General features: G+C 36.5%; 1 protein-coding gene across 5 annotated transcripts in view; it reads right to left on the reverse strand.

Moving 5' to 3' along the window:
- Positions 1-21298, reverse strand: part of LOC309795045 (uncharacterized protein) — a 28677-nt gene extending 7379 nt beyond the window's left edge. The window contains exons 1-4 of one of the 5 annotated variants that reach the window (XM_082607054.1): positions 21013-21298; positions 19438-19488; positions 10635-10723; positions 9230-9356 (exon numbers count right to left, since the gene is read on the reverse strand). In XM_082607054.1, the coding sequence (XP_082463180.1) occupies positions 9230-9356; positions 10635-10643 (136 nt within the window). In that variant the 5' untranslated portion in view covers positions 10644-10723; positions 19438-19488; positions 21013-21298. Of the gene's footprint in view, positions 1-4224; positions 4310-7675; positions 7939-9229; positions 9357-10634; positions 11010-11235; positions 11307-19437; positions 19489-21012 lie in introns of those variants that run through there. The other 4 variants (XM_082607056.1, XM_082607055.1, XM_082607058.1 and 1 more) reach the window with 4 other exon arrangements.
- Positions 21299-21871: the final 573 nt, after the last annotated feature.

The following is a 21871-nucleotide window of genomic DNA, read 5'->3' on the forward strand; positions in this document are numbered from 1 at the left end:
GAGAAAGTGAGAGGTCATTGTATTCTGGATACATTCTGAATGAAGAGGATTTGATGATGGATTGGACATGCAATATGAAAGAGAAAAGTCAAAAAAAAACTCTAAGTATTTTGCCTGAGCATCCAGAACAATAAATGTGCTGTTTACTGAGAACTTCTCATTATAGTAGAAGGTTTGGGAGAGAATATCAAGAGTTTGGTTTTGAACTATTTTGTTTTGGACTTTACATGGTAAAGATGTTGAGTAGACAGGCATATATGGGGTTCTGGGGACATACATGGATTAGACTTATAAATTTGGGAATTGTCGACAAATAGATGACACTTACAACTATGGGATTTGATGAAATCATCCAGGGAGCCTTTGGATACAGAGGAGACAGGAAGGGAAGGGAAGAAAAGATAAGGGAAGTTTGAGGATTGAGCCCTTGGGCACTTCAACATTTAGAGGTCAGGTGGATGAGAAGAAACTAGCAAAGGAGATTAAGAAGGAGCAGCCAAAAACAACGACAAAAAAAAATGAAGAAGCAGCCAATGACAAGAAAGATGGAGAAAAATTAGGAGAGTGTGGAATCCCAGAAGCCAAGTGAAGAAAGTATTTTAAGGAAGAATGATCAATTATGTCACATGCTGAAAGATGAGGTAAATGGTGACTTCTAGTTTAGCAAAGTCTTCAGTGATATGGAGGATACTAATGATCTTCACAAGATAGTTTCGGTGGAGAAATGGGGATAAATTTTGATTGGAGCAGATTTAAGAGAGCATGGGAGAAGAGCTGGAGGCAGGGAGCATGGAAAATTCTTTTGAGAAGTTTTGTTGTAGAAAGTAGCAGAGAAATGGAGCTGTAGCAAGAGGAAAATATGTGTTTAGAGATTTGTGTCTGTTTTGTTTTTCCTTTTAAGATGAGTGAAGTTACATGTTTGTGTGCTTGTAAGTAGCTCTCTGCAGGAAACAACTCTTTGCAGGAACCAGCACTTTGCAGAAGGCCCTTTGCCTTGTCACTTCAGCAAAGCTATATTTTAACTAACTTTTACACCAGATGCCCCCATGCTTAACTAACCTCCAGCCCAATCACACCTTTGAAATCTACTGATCACACAATGCCCTGCCTAATCTGTTGATTCTTTCCTTAAGCCGAAATGAATAAGTAATTAACAGATGACTAGATCCTTTCCCCAGCCTTCCCTTCAGTAATCCCACGAGCAAACTACATGAACAAGATAGCATCTAAAGGAAAATCAAAAGAGTCAGTAAGTCTGCACGTAATGCAAAATGACGAGGAATCTGACCCCCTACCTTAATGATTAACTGAGATCGTTTCCCCTTTTGTCCCTTTAAAAACTTTCATGGCCAAGCAGAATCTTTGGAGTTGGTTCTGGGACACAAGTCCTCCTTCTCTCCAGGTTGCAAGCCTTCTGAATAAAGCAACCTTTTCTTTTCTAACCAACACTTGTCTTTCAAGTATTAGCTTTCAAGTGGTGAATAGCCGAACCTGAGTTTGGTAACATGCTGATAAAAACGATTATAACAGATATAGACAAGCTGATGTTTCAGGAGACTAAGAGAGCTATCACTTCAACAATGTCCTCAAACAGATGAGTAGGACTGGCATTTAGTATATAAGTGGAGGTACTGGCCTTAGATAAAGGCACAGAAAGTCATCTATGATAATAGGAAAAGAGGCAGAATGAGTATGGGTGCAGGGAGGTAGATTGATGAAGCTTAAGTTTGTAGAAGTTCTTTATCAGTTTCCAGTGAAATCGGCTCAGGGCAATCATCTTAGAGTCAGGCAAGAAGAATCAGAACAGTCATGGCCTTAGGCAACTAACAACTTAGCTCTGAAGTAAATAAGCAAAAATTGATAGCCATACAAAGAGAAACTGATAAATACACAGTCAAAGTAGAGGACTATAATATTGTGATATAATAAGAAGCAGTATATTTGGACTTTGTCCCTGTTTTCTGGGAGAAAGCTCCTTAAACTCTCAGAATTTCCTGAGTGATAAAGGTAAAAAGAATGTTTTTAGTTATTCATAACATGTCCCTTTCAACCACATGAGTTTATGTTAATGAGGTGAGTTTTGCAAAGCCCCCAAGGACAGGAGCTGGTTGCCAGGGGAACCAACCATGTAATTAAAGCATTGGAACTTTCAGCCACTCCCCACCTCTGAAAAAGGGAGAGAGGTTGAAATTTGAATTAATTGCTAATGGCCACTGAGTTAATCAATCATGCCTACATAATGAAGCCTCCATGAAAAACCCTAACAGAAGGAGTTCAGAGAGCTTCTGGGTCAGTGAACACACTGAAGTGCTAGAAGAGTGGTGCACCTGGAGAGGGCACAGAAGTTCTGCAACTCTTCTCCATGCCTTCCTATAGTGTAAGCCTTACAGTTGGCTTTTTTTTTCTTTTTTGTAATGCAAGAGTATGACTTAAGCTTTGACTGTCAAGGCATTCACTTCAACCATGTCTGGATCCAATAAACACATTGCCAGGCACATGATTAGATAAAGAGGCAGGCTGAATCAGGCTGTCTCCCCACACTGAGGCTCCTTTGTTTTAGAGATCTTGATTGATTTCAATAACTGACCATTTGAGCCACTTGTTTAAGAATTTAAAATTTGAGTTCAATGTCTGTGCTCCTAAAAAGCAATAGATACTGATGACTGATGGTATTATTGGCAAGATCATATATAACCATTGTTGAATATAAAAAAATATGGAAATCCACCCAAGTCATTTTACAAAGTTAAATGAACTCAGGTAAAAAAATTGGACAAAGAAAGCTCACAAACAATCCAGTCTGTGGAAAACTAATCCAATCTCACAAACATAGGTAAATTTTTAAAAGAAAATATTAGCAACATAGAATCCAGCTGTGTATTTAAGGACTAATACATCATTATCAAATAAGGTTTACCCCACAAATGCAGAAATATATATAGTTCAACATCAGAAAATGTATTTTAAGACCATCTATTAAAAACTCTAATGGCTCTTCCTTAACCTAATTAAGGGTATTTACCAGAAACCGACAGAAACATACTTAATAAAAAAATTTTTTAATTAAACATTAGAAGCACTCCCAATAAAGTTTGAAAAAAGACAATAACTGTTTTCAAATTGTGATACAGTCAAATACTCAGCTCCTACTGATTAGTTTTCACAAAATGCTACAAATAGAAAAGAAAGGGATCATACATTATATGTAGTGAGCAAAATTATCTACCTAGAAATTCAACATGATCCATCACAAAACTATTAGATATTTCTATAAGGTTATTATCAATTTACAGAAAGCAATATTTTGCTCTACCTATATATATATGTATATATATGATTTCTGTCTGAGAACAAAATATTTCTATTTATAATATCAACAAAATTTATAAAGTACTGAGGAAATTACTTAACAAGAAATGTGCAAGACCTTTTAAAAAGGCAATGAAACTTTACAGAAGGACATAAAAAGAAAAGTAAATATAGCATGTTCAGAGATAGAAGGATTCAATATTGCAAGTATGTGAATGGTGTATCAGATTTCCCCAAAACACCATGAAATGCTAGATAATATATATCAAATACCCTTTTACAAGTATGCCATGCTTAAAAGAAAATAAAGCAGATCCAAAGGGGGCAAAATGAAGAGATCATCAGATACTAGAGGTCAGCATACTCTGAAGTCACAGCTACCCTCAGGACATTTGTTGACTTCAATTGCCTAAAAGTTTATACCTTACTGGTATGAAAAAAACCCAAGAGACAAAAAGCCTTGGGCCCACTAAAGGTCAAGGACTAGCACTGAACCTCTTCACAAAATCAGAACTGTCCAAGGCCTACAGTTCAGAGAAAGGAAAAGAAAAATCCATCTGATCTCAAAGGAAAATGACAAGGTACATTTTTGTCTTGCCCTAGACTCTCAATGAAAAGAAGAAAAAATGCTATGGATAATTCATCATTACACAAGAGCCCCTATGCTTGCAAGAAACTGCACAATTAGACCGGTTCCCCAGAAATTGTAACTGTTGAATGATACATGTAATATAAATGCTTAAAATATATGAAAATATAAAATCAAAACCATGAGGAAGAGAATATATAGAAGAAAAGTAAGATCTAGGGGAGAGGGAAAATAACAAAGTTCTAGAAATAAAACAATATAATCAATTATATTAAAATCTTAAAAAAAATCTTAAAACAGCCAGAGAGAAAATACAGATTACTTACAAAAGGAACAACAATGAGACAGATGGTAGACCTCTCAAGAGCAACAACAGAAGCCAGAAGACAGTGGAATAGTATCTACAGAGTGCTGAGAAAAAAACAATTGTCAGTATAGAATTCCATACCCAGTTAAATCATCAGGCAAGAATGAAGATGAAACAAGGTTATATTGCAACAACAGAAATATAAATGAAGAGTATTTACTAACAATAGGTCTTGCTTAATGTATTTCATGATAAATAAAATGATCGCAGTATGAAGGTATGATGGAAGATGAATAGTGTGCAAATAAAAGGGTATTCATGTGAATAAATCTACAACCAAATATTGCCATTTTGTAAAACAAAAATAATGCCCATTTTGGGAGGTTAAAAGAAAACAGAACTAAAATATTAGCCAACAATAACATACTAAATAGGAAAGGTTAACCAAAGTTAAAACATTCTAAGATTCTTTATATTGTCCTGGGAGAAGGGAGATATTAACTATAGCCTTTCTTAAGTATGTACTTGTTAAGTGACACAAACAATAATGATAATGATTAAATGACTAAAACAAGCAGAAATACTCTAAAAAAAATATTTAAACTCACCAGTAATCATGGCAATATGTTATTCAATTTTTTATCTACAAATTGACAGATGTTTTTAAGTGATTATATCTAGTGTTGGTCAAAGTGTAGAAAAAGAGTAAGTCATACACTGCTGGTACACGCCTGACAAGAATTTTGTGAAAATAAAATATGTATTTGACATAGAGATGAAAATATCACATCTCTCTATAAACCTCAACTCACTGCCACAGCAGCCACCAATTTATTTCAAGGTAGATACAGTCCTTGATATCTGTGTTTTTTAACTTGTTGGCCTTGAAATCCTAGGGATGAGAGTGAAGCATATAGTTTATTACAAGACCTCTACAAAGTAGTATGCAGACCAAATATTATATGTGGCTTGAATAACTGTTTTATTATTAATAAAAACAATTACTATCTAGTAAAATATTTAATTTCCATTAAAAATGTATATTTTTTCAAACATCATTATAATTAAAAAAACTACAAAACTGCATTTGCATTAAGATGAATAAAATGCATGTGATAAAAAATTAAAGATAACCAGTAAAAGCATACAAATAGTGTATATCTTCCAAACTAAACAAGGGAGGAAGTGGAGTTTAAAAAAAACAAAAAACAAAAAAACTGTACCCATCCTGATTAAGGCAAGATTTTAAAAGGAAGCAAAGAAGATCAAGAGAGTAATCCAAAAGCATAAAATAGGAGAGAAATAAATCCAAGCATACTGGCAATAACAATTAAATTTTAAAAATAAATTCTCAGATAATATCATATTACAGTAGTTACCAAACATGTCTGAACATTTATTTGAACAACCTAAGGAACTTCAAAAAATAGTATCTCTGTCCCGTGCCCATAGATTGTGATTTAATTGGTCTGGGATGTGGCCTGGGATCTGGAATTTTTAAAAGGACTCCTGCTATTTCCAAAGTGCATATAAATTTAGAAATAAATTTATTTATTATTAAATAAATTTAATTATTATTAAATAAATCTCTGGTGGTCCTGTGGTTAAGACTCCATGCTCCCAATGCAAGGGGCCTGGGTTCCATCCCTGGTCAGGGAACTAGATCCCACATGCTGGAACTAAGAGCCCGCATGCCGCAACTAGAAGATTCCACATGCTGCAACTAAAGATCCTGCATGCCACAATGAAGATCCCGTGTGCTGCAGCTAAGACCCAGTGCAACCAAATAAATAAAAATAAATACATACTTTTCTAAAACTTTAGAAATAATTTCTATATATTTTCCAAAGTGATTATGCCAATTGATACTGACATCAGTAAGGTACAGAACACTTAAAAAAACATCTACTCACGTATAATTCATATACCTACAGTTCATTCATTTAGAGTACATACAATTCAGTTTTTAGTATATTCATAGAGTTGTACAATAATCACCACAATCAAATTTTACAACATTTTTATCACCTCAAAAAGAAACCCCATACCTGTTGGCAGTCATTTTCAATTTCCCCATTTTCATTTTCCAATCCACCCTCACCTCCCAGCTCCCACCCCAGTGCTAGGCAACCACTAATCTACTTCCTGTCTCTATGGATTTGTCTACTGTGGACATTTCATATAAATGGAATCATACAGCATGTAGTCTTTGTGTCTGGCTTCGTTCATTTAGCATGTTTTCAAGGTTCATCTGTATTGCAGTATGTATCAGAACTTCATTATTTTTTATTGCTGACTAGTATTCCATTGTAAGGATATACCAATTTTACTCATCTATTCATCAGCTGATAGACATTTGGGTCATTCCACTTTTTGGCTTTTATGAATAATGAGGTATATAGCACTTCTGCATTTAAAAGTTGTAAACACTTGAGGGCTTCCCTGGTGGCGCAGTGGTTGAGAGTCCGCCTGCCGATGCAGGGGACGCGGGTTCGTGCCCCGGTGCGGGAAGATCCCACATGCCGCGGAGCGGCTGGGCCCGTGAGCCATGGCCACTGAGCCTGCGCGTCCAGAGCCTGTGCTCCGCAATGGGAGAGGCCACAGCAGTGGGAGGCCCGCGTACCGCAAAAAAAAAAAAAAAAAAAAAAGTTGTAAACACTTGGTACTGTCATACTTCTCAATTTTTGACAATCTAGGGCATGTGAAATAATTATCTCACTGTGGTTTTAATTTGCATTTCCTTATTGCTAGTGAGGTTGAACAGTTTTTCATGATTATTGGCTATTTGCATTTCCTTTTCCTTGAACTGCCTATAAATGTCTTTTACCCAATTTTTCAAAAAGGTTATTTACCTTTCTCTTAACCATCTACAGGAGCTTTTTATATTCTAGATACTAACTTAATTCTTGTCAATATGCATTGCAATTATCTTCAACCAATTCATGGCTTGTCGTTTACTTTCTTTATGATGTCTTTTTATAAAGAGAATAATTTTCATGCAAATTTATCAACCTTAGAATAATTATTTTTAAAAAGGACTATGGGGCCTCCCTGGTGGCGCAGTGGTTGAGAGTCCGCCTGCCGATGCAGGGGATACGGGTTCGTGTCCCGGTCTGGGAGGATCCCATATGCCGCGGAGCGGCTGGGCCCGTGAGCCATGGCCGCTGGGCCTGCGCGTCCGGAGCCTGTGCTCCGCAACGGGAGAGGCCACAACAGTGAGAGGCCCGCATACCGCAAAAAGAAAAAAAAAAAAAAAAAAAAAAAAAATAAAAAGGACTAAACAGAACCTTTAGAAATGTTCAACCCAGTTCTCTTTCACATCTGCTCCTTTATAAAAATCTTTTATTGCTTTTCATTTTTGTAATTTAGTTTAAGTATTTCACCAATAGTTTATATTTACATTTAAAAATTCCAATGTTAAATGTTTTACCATGCGATCTGTTGTTTCCTTAGATTACTTATCAACTCACCTGTGACCTGTTTCCTCGTGGGTTTGATGATCTTTGTGAGCTCATCTTTTGTTGATTAATTTGTGAGAATTCTAAAAGCCCTCTTACTTTCCTCCAGAGAGAATTTGCATTTCCTTCGGCCAGGATTCAGAGGGCACCACCTTAGAGAATAAAATTTCAACTCCTTTTTTTCTATTTTTTAACTGTCCTTATTTCTTATTACTCTGTCATTCACTTTTCTTTAGATATAATGTTTTTCTGTTCCTCCTACAAAGTTAATGCCCAGCCCAAGCCCTTTACACCTATTACTCCAACTGCCTGGAATACTGTTCCTCCAGATACTGGCCTGACTCATGCCCTTACTTTGGTAAAGTCTTTGTTCAAATATTACTTTCTTAGAGAGGTTTCTCCAAAATCTACCTATCTAAAATAACCTACCCCCCATTCCCCATTTAGTTCTTTCTCTGCCTATTCTACTTCACCTTTGTTCATACTGTTTATTGCTACCTGCAATTTTTATATTTATTAAATAAATAAATATATGCACATAAATATACACACACATACACATATATTTTTGTTTCCTTATTTGTTTTGTATTTCTCCCACAAGAAGGTAAGTTTCAGCAGAATAGGAACCTTGTTTAGATCATTATTTCTCCAATGCCTACTACAGTCGTTGGCATAGAACAGGCCCCTCAATAAATAAATATATTTTGAATAAATGAGTATATTTTAAAGAACGGAGACAAATGATATAAGTCTAAATACAAAAAAAAATCTGGAAAGGAACTGACTCCCAAGTTTACATAAAAGGGTTGTTACAGGGGGAAAAGAGAAGTGAAGGGGCAAGAGACAATTATATTCCAGTGACTCGAAGAGTCCAAAGACTAAAGTCATCATTTAGATGGGAAAATCGCTTATTAAAGTTTTAATTGATATATGCTCTATCCCTTACGTTGCTAAAGGAAAAAAACAATGAACTTTCTTCAACAATCACAGGTTCTTCCTGAGCTATTTTCCAATAAAAGGTGGTTCTAGCATATTCATTCAGTGTAAAATACAAAGTTCTTAAAATGTGATATTCAACTGCAAAACACAAATAAGATAATTTTTTTTGTAATGGATTGTGTTCACTTGAATTGCTAGTGAAATGCATTGATCCACACTGTCACTATATAAATAATGTAAGCTCTTCTGTTGTCAGAAAAAACATACATTTCTATACCTATTAAAAAAATATTTAGAGTTGCTTTGGCAGATCTAAATTGTAACAATGAATCATAGCCTGTTTTTTCTGGCAATATTGCAAGTGTCCCAGAATTCAATTCTCTCCCTTTGTTCATCAAGGAAGACAGGAAGGAAGACAGAAGGAAGACAGGCAATTATAGTTGAAGGCTGGAGAAGATAAATGTGCCCAATGAAACCATCCATGTCTACTTCCAGTAATTTGAAACTATTCCTTGGAGAATAATAAGAAATTCAGTTAATCACTTAAAAACAACCTTGAAATAACAGAAAAGAAAGCAGCCATTCCAAAGGTAGATCCTGAAATACTAGGGGTAGATATCCTTACCTAGTGACACCAAGTTACTATAGTTCTCCAACATCACATCTCTATACAAATCCCTTTGAGCAGAGTCCAGGCATTCCCACTCTTCCTGAGAGAAGTCAATGGCAACATCCCTGAACATCACTGATCTCTGAAACACAAACATAATACTAGTTGTGGAAATAAAGAAAATATTTTTTAATGGAAGGGGAGATGATAGAGACCTCTCCATGAAGAAGGCAACAGAGCAAATAGGCTGGGAAGCCTCTTACATGGATAAGACACTAAAGAAATTGGTGCTTCTGAAGTTCCTTTTTATGCTGTTGCTGTAGATATTTCCTGCATATAGAACATCTCATTTTACACATAAATCTGGAATTAATAAAGTAAATGAAATGTCCCAATTGAAAGAAATAGCATACACAAGCACCCTGTACAATAGGTATCTTACATATCATGCATTCTCAACAAATGCAAGTTTCTCTTTCTTCTTCTTTACTTAAGAAAGAAAAAATTTGGTACAGTTTTCTGTAAAACCTTATAAAATCTCTATCTTATAAGATTTGCATAAAATTAAAGAATTTATTGAAACCTCAGGTTCATCATTATATCAGAATATTACATCATAAGCATTTTCCTTGTTACCAATAATTTAGTAAATATTTTTAATAGACTGTAGAATAGCTCCATATAATGAATATATCTGATTTAATAAGTGTGCATCACTGAACACTTTAGGTTACATAAAAACCTTGTAAGCATTTTTTACTTTTGGGAGTTTATAATTCTCAATGGCATCATCACGTGAATAATGATCTTTCTTGTTACTATTAATCACTTAAAAACTTACCTTTTCTTTATTCTAAGCAACAGAAAGGTAGAAAAGATAATCTAAACTTAAACATTCAAGATTAGCACAAAATGTTGAACCTCAAAATGATCCATGTTACTGGTATTCATCAATCACGGATTCCCAGGGAAGATCCCTGATCTCTCTGTATTCAATCCCTAGTATGTTCCTTATCTTAAAAGCTCACAAAGCACAAGGTTTGCCATGTATGGACACTAAGCCCAGTCAAGACCAAATCCTATCTTGTCTAACCAGGAAATGTAGGTCTAAAGAGAAGGTCAAAGTTTTCTCATGCGTGGTATGTACAAATCTTAAAAAATCAGGGACTCTGCTTTTGTTATATCAGTGTTCCCAGTCAAAGATGCTCATTGGACTTTTGCATAAGTATGTGAATATAGGTTAGATTAGAAAGACATACTTAGGGAAGACACTATCACTTATAAGACTGGAAAAAACTGGAAAGCACACTCATGAATGGGGTGAGTCAGGAAGGAACTTTTAGGAATAAGGAATGCAAACATGCACGTATTCTGTAAAAAAGTGATTATTTAAAGAGGGCACAAGGAAACACTGATTTACCTGAGCCATGGTTTTTACAGCTGCAAGAAATGATCAATCATCTTCTGGGTTCCTATCTTAGAGAAGCACAGAGTCTGGAAAAGGCAGTACTGGGGAAGAGAAACAGAACCATGAGACCATGCTTTTTGCAAAGCTCCAAATGGGTAAGTTAGAATTATCTTTGTTGTTCTCTTCTTCCTGTCTCTTTCTCCCATCCCCAAAATATACATTAAGGAGGTGAGATACAGGTGGTGATTCTTACCCTGGTCAAACTCAATGCTCTCTCTATATACAAAGAGGAAACATTTACAACTTCTTTACTGTTTCTGAAATGAAACTTATAGGTAATAAAACACACTTATATACATTATACCAAAAACAGAGATAATGACCAACTGTTAAATTTTAATATGTTAATGACCATACACAACTACACAGAAGGCTCAAAGAGTTAAATACTTAGGCTTACAACTACTTAAAATGAACACATTTAGATTTATAAGATTACAATATTCAGCTTAATATGGTTGACATCTTTTATTTATAGTTGACATTTTAAAATAAAGGCCATATATGTATGTATGTGTGTGTATGTGTGTGTAAAATCAATGAAATGCATTACCTACAAATGAAGACTTCTACAAGCACGTGATACTAGCAAGTCATATCACAAGCAGTGTTGGCGTCAGTGCTTAACTTTTTTAAATGGTTTAAAAAAACTCAGTAAATTTCTGAATAAAACAAAGTACAATCTTTTCTCAATCAAACTATGGTAGCATTCCTGGAAGATTTAGCTGACAGTAAAACCATGCAATAATAGTAAAATAGATAAGTGCAGCAATTCAAAAAAAATCAGGCAAAAAATGCTTTACGTGAGAGGTGCCAGACCCAGATAATTATAAACACATTTTTCCCCCAGCTATGGTCCTCATCCTGCAGGTCACAGACAATTTCTTTGTTGTGCACTTCAGGACACCTAGAAGTTGGCAAACTACTGCCCATCAATTATTTTTTAAAATAAAGCTTTACTGGAACACATCTATATTCATTCACTTATATAATTACTGTCTTTGGCTACTTTCACACTATAATGGCAGAGTTAAACAGCTGCAAGAGAGACCATATGGCCCATAAAGCCTAAAATATGTACTGTCTAGCCCTTTACAGAAAAGCTTTCTAAGCTGTGACCCAGATCATGGTTTGCTTCAGTCCTTCAAAAGCCAGAAGCCTTCACCCTCAACCCAGTTATTTAAACATTCAAAAGAACCCAGCTATATTTCAAAAACATCCCTAGGGAAAGTCACTGCCCCTACAGAGAATCACTGATATAGGTGATCAATAAATATTTAATTAGAAATTCCACTTCTTCCAGCTACAATAGATAACTGTGCCCATTGTAACAATAAAAAAAGAATTCAGGTAAGATGTAAATTCAGAATTAAAAAAAATTCATCACAGAGCTGAAGACACAAATAAATTTAAATGAACTAAACTCCAAAATGTGCCAAGTTCTTCATAAAAGACATGTATATGGATGCTCCCATCCCTGGCAGGGCTTAAACTAAATTTTACTTACCTTAAAGGTAAACAGTCCAACTATTCCAATAAAAAGACAATGTCTTGTGACCGCCTGGAGGGGTGGGATAGGGAGGGTGGGAGGGAGACGCAAAAGGGAGGGGATATGGAAACATATGTATATGTATAACTGATTAAATTTGTTATAAAGCAAAAAAATTAAATAAAATAAAATTTAGAAAAAAAAAAAAAAAAAAAAAAAGACAATGTCAAGGCAAGATAAAAAAGCAAATTCCAATTGTATGCTCTTTACAAGAAATGCACTTTAAATATAAACAGATGGGTTAAAAGTTAAATGGAGAAAGCAAGAAACACACACAACATTGTAAAGCAACTATACTCCAGTAAAGATGTAAAAAAAGTTAAATGCAGAAATATATACCATACAAACACTAAGCATAAGAAAGCTTGTGTACCTGTATTAATATAAGGCAAAATAGACAAAGAGTAACACTGGCAATAAATGATAAATTCATCAAGAAAACACAGCAATCCTAAATGTGTAAAGACATAACAAAAGAGCATCAAAATATATAAAGTAAAACTTGAAAGAACTAAAGGAAGAAAGAGACAAATCCACAATCAGATTTGGAAATTTTAACATCTTTCTCTCAGTAATTGATACAAAAAGTAGATTCTTAAAAATCAGTAACAATATAGAGGATTTATACAACACTATCAAGTACCATGATATAACTGATACCATACCCAACTGTCAAGAATACCACACTCAACTGTCAAGAGCTGAGCTGTGCTAGATAGAGCTGAGCTGCTGGTTGTCAAAAAGCTGACAAAGACAAGACAACAGCCAAAATGACAGTACCAGTCAAGCCTTTAATGTTTAATCACTTACTAATCAGCTAGTATAAGCAAGAGGCTAACCCAGACACAGTGCTGACTCCCCCACTGTTCCATTTTCCCCCATGGAACAGCACGTAGAGAAGGTCTAATGGATAAACACAGATTTATGGAACCATCTCACTGCCAAGGGAGTACCAAAGAAAAGACCCCTCCCACTTCATGGAGAGGGAGATGGGGGAAGGGCTAGGAGTAGAAAAGTACTGAGTACTGAGTCACAGTGGAGAAAAAGTATCTTCAAGGTTTGCCTCCCTATACATGATAAGCAAGTCGGTGCCTGATAAAGAGGTATCGTAATGGAGGCACTTGGGGTAGGAAGGCAGATGTGCATAAGAGCATGGCTGGCTGGGAGGCCTGAGTCCTTGGATTGCAACTCCTTAGGATACTGCAATGCATGGCTAGGCACTAAGTCAGGTGTGGGAAAGAAACAAAGTATCAAAAATATTTTAAATTTGAATCATTCAGAGTACATTTTCTGGTCTTTGTCCACACACTATTAAATTAGAAATAATAAGAGGTCTAGTAGTACCTCCAAATATTTGCAAATTAAACACACTTCTAAATAACTTATAAGAAGAAATCACAAAAGACATAAAAATATGCTGAACTGAATGACAATAAAAACACAACTTACCAAATTTTGTGGGCTGCAGCAAAAACAGTATTTAAAGGAAAATTTATAGCTTTAAATGCTAGGAAAAAAGGAATGTGTACCATCAGTTCCCACCTTAAGGAGCTGGCAAAAGAAGAACAAATGAAGCCCAAAGTAAGAGGAAAAGAAATAATAGAAATAAACACAAAATCCACAATGGATCCAAAATGGATTTTAACAGAGAATCAACAAAACAAAAAACTTGTTCTTTCAAAAGATTAATAGAGTTGATAAGCTCCTAGCAAGTCTATGAAGAAAAAAAATTACCAATATGGAGAAGAGAATACTGATCTTACAGGCATTAAAAGGATAATGCAACCCTATGCCAATAAATTTGACAATATGAATGATATGGACAAATTCCTTAAAACACAAATTATCAAAAGTCACACAAGAAGAAACAGAAAATATAAACTGCCCCATAGATATTACAGAAATCGAATTTTTAGTAAAACAAAATAAAACACCCTGTCTACAGAGAAGACCCAGATGGCTTCACCAGTAAGTTCTACCAACATTTAAGGCAGATATAATACTATTCCCTTCACAAACTTTTTCAGAAAATAAGAAAAGGAGTAGACAATCTCTTTTACATTTTGAGGCAAAAAACCCATAATATCAAAACCTGACAAAAATATTACAAGAAAAAAATTTTATTTAGCTCAATATCTCTCGTGAACACACACAAAAAATCATAAGGTGGTATCAAATAGAATCCATTTGACTTTGGAACTGTGAGTATGTTTTGTATAACTGTAAGACATAATTAAATCAAACTGGAAAAAAATCCGTAAGAACCAAAAGCAAAGTGAAACAAACTTACCTGTTCATAATACTAGCAGGGTAAACACAGAAAGGAAGTGGTTATTTCAAGGAATTTTCAAATACGTACATTTGACATTAGATTCCTAGTGCAATATAACCTACAGACCAAATAACTAATAACTAATAACAGATAACCAAATAGCTGTTTTTCAGTAACTGTACTATTATTAATATTAATCAGTAATAAATTTATTAAATATTATTTTAAAAAGTTTTATTAAAATAATAAATTATTAATAATATTGGCATTGTTATTCTAAAACAGACAATTCTGAAATGATTACACACACATACATCAATGAGAATAAAGCAAGTATGTAATTATCTTAAGGTTATTAAGAATAAAGATTTTCAGAGTACAAAAAGAAATACAAATGTAAAAATCAAGAAAAACTCTGTAACCTTAAAATTCAATTGGAAATATCATTATAAACTCAGGATGTATTTTTCTCCTTCTAAAAAATACATATTTAACCAACTCTGTAAAGACCTACAAGCAATAACAACCAGAAGCAATGAGAACTCCAACTATCCTAATTGTGGCTTCTTAAAACCACTTCTCACTAAAAGGAACCAGGGCTCCACAGAGAAGTGGCTGATTTCATGTTTAACACAGGAAAATGGACAAGATGGGCCTAGAACATCCTGTCACACCAGAAAGTTTGGTATCTACCACAAACTCCAACAGTAATCAAAAGGCATTCGAAAGGAGCCAAATCGGAGGTAGTAAAGAGGATCCCACTGGCAACAGATGGACAGTTTGAGTATTAATAAGAATAACTGCTATAGACTGAAACATACCAAATATATTTGAATCTACAAGTTCATAATGATAATTTAAAAGGAAAACATGATAAACTTTGGAAGATGCTGAAAAATGAGAGCAAAATCAAGTTTTTATTCTACTTTTTTTGCATAAGCTATACTTCAGAGTAACCAAGACATTGATGAGAGGATGGCTCCCTTTACAGAAGTATCCCAGCTAATAAATGCAGAAGTGAGAGAATTAAATAATATTTTGTGACTTCTGATAAAATAATGGATTCCAAATAAAGATTATCAATGGCTGCTAACATCACATAAAGGAAAACAACCAAATATTCACTACTTCATAGATGTATATATCACTATGTATGAAGGATTAGCGTAAAACAAACAAGCAAAAACACAAAAAACCTGAACCTGATCAAGCCTCTAGAAATGCCAGTTTACAAGAAATACAGCATTAAAGGAACATGTTAAATAACACCCCATATATGCAATCAACAAAATCCAGAATATGGATAACTCCATAAGAAACTCTGTTTCTGGAACAAATAAAACTGAAAGAAAAGAGAAAAAGAAAGATTTAAGAAATATATCTTCTTATTACATTAAATGGACATTCTTTGGATCTTTTTTTTGGACAGGTTTTTTTTTTTATTGAAGTATAATTGCTTTACAGTGTTGTGTTAGTTTCTGCTGTACAATGAAGTGAATTAGCTGTATGTATACCTACATTCCCTCCCTCTTGGACCTCCTTCCCACCCCCACAACCACCTCCCATTCCACCCACCTACGTCATCACAAGCAACGAGCTCATTGTTTGGATCTTGATTCTAACAAACCATAAAAAAATATTTATGGGGGCCTCCCTGGTGGCGCAGTGGTTGAGAGTCCGCCTGCCGATGCAGGGGATACGGGTTCGTGCCCCGGTCTGGGAGGATCCCATATGCCGCGGAGCGGCTGGGCCCGTGAGCCATGGCCGCTGGGCCTGCGCATCCGGAGCCTGTGCTCCGCAACGGGAGAGGCCACAACAGTGAGAGGCCCGCATACCGCAAAAAGAAAAAAAAAAAAAAAAAAAAAATTTATGGGCAATGGGGAAAACATGAACACTAACTGGCTATTTTATGACATTAAGAGAGTACTGAGTTCTTTCTTTCTTTTTAATAGCAATGACATTGTGGTTTTGTTTTTAAAATAAAAAGTCCTTATATTTTAGTAACACCCACTAAAATACTTGTGAATGAAATTATATATCTGGAATTTACTTCAAAATAATCCATGCTTTTTTGGGTCGGGGGAGAGAGCAGTAGAACCAGATGAAACATGTTTAGCCTTAAACTGATATTTGTTGAAGCTGAGTGATGGGTAGAGTACGCAGGGGTGCCCGACACTGTACTTTTAGCTTTGCATGTGTTTGAATTTTTCCATAATAAGAAGTAAAAAAGAAAGACTTGAAGGATAGATTCCAAATATGAACTATGATTCATTCCAAAGGAGGGTTTCTGAGTAATTTTTATTTTCTTCCTTGTTTGTTTCCTTTTGTATTTTCTAAATCATTCCAACAAACATGTACTACTTTGACGTCATAAAACTAGGAAATAATAGCTTCCTGAAATTTAAAACAAGGGCATATTATGGTTAAAAAGAGAAATTCTCAATAAATTCAGAGAAAAAAGAATATTTAACAGTATAAAGACACACTCTAAGACTTTTTTTGAAAATTTGGGTAATGGAGAAAAAAGTAAGAAAGGGGAAAAATGAGGAAATGGGCCAATTTTATTATTACTCAAGGTTGTGATTTGGGTAGAATTTATGTCAAAAGCATTAAAATAAACTAAAAGTAGGCCACTTCTAGAAATTTGCTCCAAAGATAAACCATAGAAACAATATACACAGTTATCAACAAAACACTGGGGAAAAAACCACCAATGCCCACCTGTAGGAGACTGGCTGAATAAAGCAGTATACCCACACAACATAAAATGAAGCTATTAAAAAGAATGAGGAGGATCTCTATAGGCTGCTTATGCAGTTATCTCTGGGATACATTAAATATGTGAGGAAAAAAAAGGAAAGTGCAGAACAGTATACAAGGAATGCTCTTTTTTGATTAAGAATGAAGATGATAAAAAATACATACATATACACACAAACACATACACATAAACATATATATATCATTTGAAAGAAAAATAGAAGAATAAACCAAAGAGAAGCACAGGTAGTTATCTACAGAGGGAAGAAAAACAAGGTGGAAGAGACAGGAATGGATGCTAGACTTCTCTAAATTCACCTTGTTCTACAGTTTTGATTTTAGAAATATGTAAATATCTTATTTAATTTTAAAACAAAATTAAATCAAAGTGGTGGGAAAACAATCCCTAAAAGTAGAAAGCAAGGTAAAACAAATGAGCCTGTGTCTCTCAAGTTGATGACTTAACTATATGAAAGCTGTTGTTATAGGTGACTTTAAAAACACAGTAATTTGATTATAGATCCTTAGTGGGTTATATCCCATTGAACTCCAAGAAGTCTTGGTTGTTTTCTATATTCATAAGATTAGTAAAAATGTTGGTATTGTCATTTTGAAACTCTTTCTCTCAATCCAAAAGAAAGCAGAAAATATGGAAAAAGAAATATAAATGGAAAGATGACGGATTTGACCCAAAGTATACCAATAATCACACTAAATATATATGGTAAAAACACTCCAATTAAAAGACAGATATTGTTAAACTGGATAAAAACACAAGATCCAACTAAATGCTGCCTACAAGGAATGTACTTTATCAGAACACAAATAGGTTAAAAGTAAAAGTATAGAAAAAGATATACCATGCTAACACTAATGAAAAGAAAGCTGAAGTGGCTATATTAAATATCAGATAAAGTAAATGTTCAGAGCAAAGAATATTACAAGACCACTTCATAATGATAAAAGAGTCAATTCAACATTAGGACATATAATCTGAAACATTTATGTACCTAATAACAGAGCTTCAAAATAAATGAAGCAGAAACTGATAGAAACTACTGTACAAAGAGAAAGAGGTAAATCCAACAAATTCAATACGGGTACAGAAGATTTAAACCCTACCAATCCATCTGACCCAGCAGGTATGTATAGAACATTCCACCCAACAGTGGCAGAATACAGTCTTTTCAAGTGCACACCAAACATGTACTAGGATAGACCACACATTCTGGGTCATAAAATAAATCTTAATAAATTTAAAAGAATTCAAGTCATACAAAGTATATTCTCTGAATAAAATGGAATGAAAATAGAAATCAGTAGCAGAAAGACCTCTGGAAGATCCTTAAAATGTTTGAAAAGTAAATAACATGTTACTAAATAACCCATAAGACAAAGAAGAAATATAAAGGCAAATTAGGAGGGATTTTGAACTGAAGGCAGAATAACTGAAATAAGATTGGCAAGTGAAAACTTTTAAGCTGGGCATACGATAGTACAGAGGTACACTTCTGTGTACCTCTGAAAATTAACAAACATTTTTAAAAGTTAAAAAAACAGAATGCTGCTATGTCAGAAATAACACAAAAGAGCTCCTCCTTTTTAAATTTATGGATCTCAAATCCATTCTTCCTTAATTTAACCACTATTGGGAAGCATCTATCACAATTAACTGCACATATTCCTTGCTCTCAATCTACAGAAAATTGCCTTGCCCCTCCATCATTTGAGAAGGCTTACCTAGGAAATTTCAAAAAGAAGCAAAGATTCGGGACTTCCCTGGTGTCAGAGTGGTTAAGAATCCGCCTGCCAATGCAGGGGAAACGGGTTCGAGCCCTGGTCCGGGAAGATCCCACGTGCCGCAGAGCAACTAAGCCCGTGCGCCACAGCTACTGAGCCTGCACTCTAGAGCCCGCGAGCCACAACTACTGAAGCCTGCGCGCCTAGAGCCCTGCTCCGCAACAAGAGAAGCCACCGCAATAAGAAGCCCGTACACCGCAACGAAGAGTAGCCCCCACTCGCCGCAACAAGAGAAAGCCCGTGCACAGCAACGAGGACCCAACGCAGCCAAAAATAAAGAAAGAAACAAACCCCTCCCCCCAAAAACCCCAAAGATTCCTATGTCCTGAAAAAACAAAGGCATTTCACGAAACAAAGAGAAAACATCTACGCACCTTGGAGCTTGCTTCTGATTGTATAACAGCCATTCTTTCTTCCTCTGGGCGCTATTCTCAGGGAAAGAAAAAAGAATCATGAGATACTGGGCCTTTCTTAGGGTATACTCTAAATTAGAATGCCACCAATCTACCCCTCATTTAACATAGAGGAAAGTCAAAAGGAGACTAGAACAGTTCTGCACTTTCTGTATGAGAAAGAAGGGCCAAGTTCACAGCCATCTTGGGCTAGAATTTGCTTCTCAATTCAAAGCTGTCTGCTGGAGATGGAGTCCTGAAGGGACTCAAGTGTATGGCTGACTCCTCTAGCACACTCTCTGGAAGTATTCCCACTCCTGGAATCCCATTACATTTCCAAGTGACCTGCCTTGAAGGTGCCATCAGCTCTAAAATTCTCATCTCAAGTCCAGATCTGAGCCTTAGAAATAACTAATACTCTTCATTCAGGGGTTCAAATTTCTGACTTCTTCCTTCCTGTCACTTCTCTGCATCCAAAACCCTTAAGGCTATCAGGTGAGAGAGCACCAGCAAGCAGCAGGGAAGCTACATCTACAATCCCAGGGCAAACTAAGGATGGATATGAAAAATGAAGCACTACAGGCAATGTGTGAAATGGGGGGTGGGGGTAGGGTGTGGTAATCACTGTGGTCAAAAGAGAAATAAGTCAAGTCCTCAGAGGAGGACAAAGCCACAAGGGATTCTTAATCCATAGGCTGGCTCAGCCACAGAATGAACCCCAGAAATTACCAAAATGCAATTTTACCTCTGTACCCCACTAAACTCCCATAAGATCACAGCCTATAAAATATATAAATGACTCACAAAGTCACACACAATCACATTTCCACAGTCACACAGCCAGAGTCACAATCACGAAGTTAATGCTACACTGTCTGACACCTAGTCTTAAAACCCAATCATACACAGAGCATACACACAATCACTCAAGCATACACAAGCACCCTGTTGGGGACACACACAGCCCAAAATAACCTTTCACAACAGCACTTTTACTCTCTTCATACAGTCATGAAAACGGCACAGTCATCCAATCAGATAGTCAGAAAAACACAACCAAGTACCAGGTCAAGGAAACAAGCAATCACAAACATCGTGTCACAGAAACACTGTCGTAACACTTCGAAGTCACAGGCAAACCCTAATAACACACATACAAAACCTCAAAGTAACACAAGCACTTCCAAACACCCTGTCACAACAACACTGTCGCACACCTCAGAGTCATAAGCACGCAGTCCACAGGCAATTACACTGTCACATAAGCACATTTCCAGTCAAGTAAGCACGCGGTCACAAAGTCAAAGCAGTACTATCACAGCTTCAGAGTCAAAACAACTCACACTCACACAAACGCTTACACATAAAACCACAGTAGCACACGACCATTCGCCCATACAGTCATCAATACCAGGCTGGCTGTCGCGCGCGCGCGTACGCACACACACACACACACACACACACACACACACAAAACACCAGGAGACACGGCCACCCACGTAATTCCAGTGACGCTTCCTCCGACCGTTTCCACCCTGGCATTCCGGACATACTCACCTCGACAGAGGGTGCAGTTCAGGGTCCAGGACTTGGTGCCCGGGATCCCAGACCGGTTTCGGGTTCACCCGCCCTGCGGGAGCCAGGCCAAACTCCTCCACAGACGCAGCCCTCTCCCCACGCGAGGTCCCCAAGTCGCGCGAACAAACGGAAATGAAGCCGCGTTCGGGACGCGGTGGCTCTGGGAAATGTAGTCCAACTCCGGGCAGGCTGTGGCTGGCCAGCGAGAACGTTAGGAGACCCAGCCCACAAACTCTCCGCTGGGTTCGAGGACCGGGCTGCTAGAACTAACTCGCCCCAACTGCCGCGCCCCGGAGATTTCTGGGAGAGCCCGCCTGCGCTCAGTGCGCAGGCGTGGGGCGCGCTCGCCTCGGGCAGTTGGTCCATGAGACCGTGGCGAGTGTTGAGTGTGCTCGGGGTCTTATACACGTCAGGAGAAAGTGGGACCCGCCGGTGGGGCAGGTGCAGGGGACCAGCCTGAGCGTCAGACTGGCATGAGACCCTCTGTGTGCCTTGTCAGGCCCTTTGGTGCTTGTGAATATTTGTGAGACAACGCGAGATATTTTCGGGTGGACTGGGGTCCCTCAGTGGCCGAGTGTATGGTTATTTCTAACTGTGCGTGATTCTACGTGCTGTCGGGTATGAGGTTATTGGTACTTGAAGCTGCACGGTAATAGCATTTTATAACTGTGTGGGATTGTCTGACATATTAAGGGACCTCTACTTTGGTAGTTTGTTTTGTGCCATAATTGAGTGTGGTTGTGTGACTGGTGATGATTTGTGTCAATATAAAGGTACTTTTCTTGTGCCTATATCTTCAGAATGTCTGTTAGGAGTTTGACTAGCAAAAGAGCATATA

This window comes from Mesoplodon mirus, assembly GCF_964341445.2.
Source record: "Mesoplodon mirus genome assembly, chromosome: 19".
Lineage (NCBI taxonomy): Eukaryota > Metazoa > Chordata > Mammalia > Artiodactyla > Ziphiidae > Mesoplodon > Mesoplodon mirus.